General features: G+C 36.2%; 1 protein-coding gene across 1 annotated transcript; it reads left to right on the forward strand.

Moving 5' to 3' along the window:
• Positions 1-943: 943 nt before the first annotated feature.
• LOC105790257 (subtilisin-like protease SBT5.4) lies at positions 944-3,960 on the forward strand. The gene is made up of 8 exons (XM_012617756.2): positions 944-1,027; positions 1,132-1,241; positions 1,320-1,417; positions 1,523-1,687; positions 1,768-2,512; positions 2,607-2,967; positions 3,046-3,259; positions 3,344-3,960. Exons 1-8 carry the CDS (start codon positions 944-946, stop codon positions 3,883-3,885), a joined length of 2,319 nt encoding a protein of 772 aa, XP_012473210.1. The 3' UTR covers positions 3,886-3,960.
• Positions 3,961-4,174: the final 214 nt, after the last annotated feature.

Consider the following 4,174-nt stretch of genomic DNA (forward strand, 5'->3'; position numbering starts at 1 on the left):
AAAACATTTTCTGTAAAACCTTTTACATGTAAACAAACGGACCTTATATTGTATTGAAGAAAACACCAAATTAATAAGTGGTGTGATTAAAATATAAAATCACATCCTAAAACCACATGCATTTTTGATTAAATAATAATAATGAAAGCAATTAGTGGTGCGAGATTTAATCTTTTTGTAGGTGATGATTTTTTTATTACGTATTATGAAATAAATAATAAAGAGAGTAAAATAACAAGAAAAATAAGAGAGCGAAAGAGAACGCATTTATTCAAAATCAAAATTCGTTGGAAAGATAATCATAATAATATCACTTAATCTAAACGGTGATTTATCAAATTATGTAAAAAGTTAAAGCATAAAGATTAAATATTAAATTAAACGTAATACAAAGACTGAAATTGCAATTTAATCATTTTATATATTCTAAAAAGTAGAGGATTAGATTTGAAATTTATCCTTTATGTTAATAATGTAACAAAAAAAAAGCCTTGGGCACTTCTCCATAAGTCAATCGTAACTCAAGCTACAAAATTTCGATTTACTTAAATTCAAAATTCATTGGAAAGCTAATCATAATAATATCACTTAATCTAATATTGTTTGAATCAATTTCAAGGACGAAATTGAAAAGATCCCTAAATCATTGCAGATTGTTTCAAAGATTTGGTTTGGAGATACACAAATTATGAAATTATACTAATTAATTTTAAAATCAATTAGGAAACTTTAATCTTTAAATAAAATCAAATCCCCTAAAATATTGGCTTCCAAAATGGAAGAATTTCCATTTCCCACCCTTCATCAATGGGTGAAATCAAGCAAATTATTTCCAAAAAAATAAAAATAAAAAATACCCATACACACAAAGAGCATTTAGCACCACATCACAAGCAACATATATATAAACAAACCAAAACATATAAGATCAAAGACCAAAGCAATGATGCATACAATTCTTTCTTCATTGCTTTTATCATTCATTGTTTTCTCTTTGTCGCAGTCTCCTACTTTTGCTATAAAAAAGGTGGGAAAAATCTTCATCTCTTTTAATATCCCAATACAAATTCTTGGTTTATTGTATAAATTCTTTTTTTTTTTAATTTATTTTTGTTGTTGTTCTTGTTGCAGTCTTATATAGTGTACTTAGGAGGACATACTCACGGTCTAAATCCGACAACTGCCGATCTAGATTACGCCACGAATTCTCACTACGAATTGTTGGCTACATCTGTAGGAAGGTATAGTTAAAAACATTCTGTAAATTTTAATTTAATGTATTTTTGTAATTCAATTTCAATATAGTTCTTGTTTTGCAGTACTGAATTAGCTAGAGAGAAAATATTTTACTCGTACACTCGAAACATCAATGGCTTTGCTGCTATCTTGGACGACAAGGAAGCTTCAGAAATTGCAAGTAATATATATATATGCATATGTATATGTGTATGGATACATCATTAAACTCTGCCTATGTTTTTTCTGATGCATGTATGTATGTTTGGTCTATGATTAAAAACAGAACATCCGAATGTCGTGTCGGTTTTCTTGAACAAAGGACGAAAATTGCATACAACACATTCATGGGATTTTCTCAGATTAGAGAGGGATGGTTTGGTCCCAGTTGATTCACTTTGGAACAGATCGAATTTTGGTGCCGACGTAATTATTGGAAACCTTGATACAGGCATGTTATATATTTGGTTTTGCTGGCATGTTTTTTTGACGTGTTTTTTTGTGGTAATGTGATGGTTTTTTTTGGTGAAGGTGTTTGGCCGGAATCGAAGAGTTTTAGTGATGAAGGGTATGGACCGATACCATCAAGGTGGCGAGGATCGTGTTCCCGTGATGTTGGTGGAGTTGTTTGCAATAGGAAGTTGATTGGAGTGAAGTTCTTCAATAAAGGGTATTCGGCTTTCATTGGTGATGCACTCAATGACACGTTCAAGACCGTACGTGACCACCAGGGACACGGTTCACACACCCTCTCAACAGCCGGTGGCAACTTTGTTCCCGGAGCTAGTATATTTGGTCACGCCAATGGAACTGCGAAAGGAGGATCCCCAAGAGCTCGTGTTGCAGCTTACAAAGTATGCTGGCCACCTCTCGTAGGTGGCAATGAGTGTTTTGATGCAGACATCATCGCTGCTTTTGATGCTGCAATAAGTGATGGTGTTGACGTGCTTTCTGTGTCGTTGGGTGGTAATCCATCTGAATTTTTTGAAGATGGGATCTCGATTGGAGCTTTTCATGCCGTTAAGAAAGGCATTTCTGTTGTTTCATCAGCTGGAAATTCCGGACCAGATCCAGGAACTGTATCAAATGTGTCACCGTGGATGTTCACTGTTGGCGCTAGCACACTCGATAGAGAGTTCGTAAGTTATGTCCAACTAGGCAACAACAAGCAACTCAAGGGAGCAAGTTTGTCTTCCGTAGCAATGCCATCCCGGACTTTCTATCCGTTGATCAGTGGTGACAAGGCCAAAGCAGCCGATGCATTAGCAGAAGACGCGTAAGAGTCACTCTCCATTTCATTTTCATAATCCTACATCATCGAAATATGAATGAGTTGCATCAGTTCACTTGTACATGTGTGTCTTTTGCAGCATCCTATGTCAGCCCGAAACAATTGATCCCAAAAAAACTAAAGGGAAAATTTTAGTATGTGTTCGAGGAATCAGCGGGAGAGCAGACAAGGGAAAACAAGCTCTACTTGCCGGTGCGGTCGGGATGATACTTGTAAACGACAGGAAAAGCGGAAATGAAGTCATAGCAGACCCTCACTTGCTCCCTGCCACACACATAAATTTCACTGATGGTAATACTTTGTTTGCATATATCAACTTTACCAGGAACCCCACAGCATATATTAGTCCTGTGGAGACAAAATTCGGTTTAAAGCCTGCTCCAGTTATGGCTGCTTTCTCTTCTAGGGGACCTAGTTTAATCGAGCCATCGATCCTCAAGGTAAGTTTTCAATGGCCGAATCATTGACCCTTCAGATTAGTATATAATGTTTCTAATTTGTTCGAATATCTGTTTCAGCCTGATATAACTGCACCAGGAGTGAGTGTCCTTGCTGCTTTCACTGAATTAGTTGGTCCGACCGAAGATGAATCTGATAAACGTAGGACGCCATTCTGTTTACAATCCGGAACTTCAATGTCATGTCCCCATGTTTCCGGTATTGTCGGTCTCCTCAAGAGCCTACATCCTGATTGGAGTCCAGCAGCTATAAGATCCGCAATCATGACGACTGGTATATACATATAAACTCTTTTAAAAATCTTCTTCCAAACCGATTTGTCGTCCTAACTTATTTTTCTCCAATACCATTTCGCAGCAAGAATACAAGATGACACTGGGAATCCAATGCTCGATTCGAGCAACAAGAGAGCAACCCCATTTGCTTACGGCTCAGGACATGTTAGACTGAACCGTGCAATGGATCCCGGTCTTGTTTACGACATAACAGTTAACGATTACTTTAACTTCTTGTGTGCCCGTGGCTACAACCAAAGCCTTTTAAGTCTATTTTCGGACAAGCCATATGCATGTCCGAAGTCATATGGTGTAATGGACTTAAACTATCCTTCCATTTCGGTTTCTCAACTCAATGGCTCAATGACGGTTAGCAGGACAGTTAAGAACGTTGGTTCAGCAAGGTCAACATATAAAGCCCGTGTTAGATCGCCGGCTGGAGTTACTGTTTCGGTTAAACCATCGACATTGAAGTTCGAGAAGATCGGTGAAGAGAAGAAATTTGAAGTAAAATTCGAGTTGAATAAGAGCAATGCAAAATCTGAGGATTATGTTTTCGGGGAGTTGCTTTGGTCTGATGGTAGTCACCATGTGAGGAGTCCTATAGTGGTGAAGTATACGTAAAGTTTTTTTTGTTTATTTTTAGGGTTGGAGGATGAAATTGAACATTTTTATTATTAGCATTCCATTCTTTGGAAAATAAATTAAAATATGTGCTCTAGATGAAAATTCTATGCTTTTAAAGAAGGTAATATATTAAAAAATCCTTAACCTGATACACTTTATTCAGATAAGTCCTTAAATTTATTAGCAGAAAATTTAATCAGATATATCAAACTTCTTTTAATATATTGGCAGAAAAATAAAATAAAATCTTCCTCGTAAAATAAATTCTTAGTTCTATAATATTCGC

Source organism: Gossypium raimondii, chromosome 8, assembly GCF_025698545.1.
Source record: "Gossypium raimondii isolate GPD5lz chromosome 8, ASM2569854v1, whole genome shotgun sequence".
In the NCBI taxonomy this organism is placed as follows: domain Eukaryota; kingdom Viridiplantae; phylum Streptophyta; class Magnoliopsida; order Malvales; family Malvaceae; genus Gossypium; species Gossypium raimondii.

Bases quoted from the DNA above. Each gene is read 5' to 3' on its own strand.
- LOC105790257 (XM_012617756.2), top strand. From the start codon at position 944: ATGATGCATACAATTCTTTCTTCATTGCTTTTATCATTCATTGTTTTC. The intron at 1,242-1,319 runs GTATAGTTAAAA...CTTGTTTTGCAG, and splicing joins TTGGCTACATCTGTAGGAAG to TACTGAATTAGCTAGAGAGA. The intron at 3,260-3,343 runs GTATATACATAT...ACCATTTCGCAG, and splicing joins ATCCGCAATCATGACGACTG to CAAGAATACAAGATGACACT.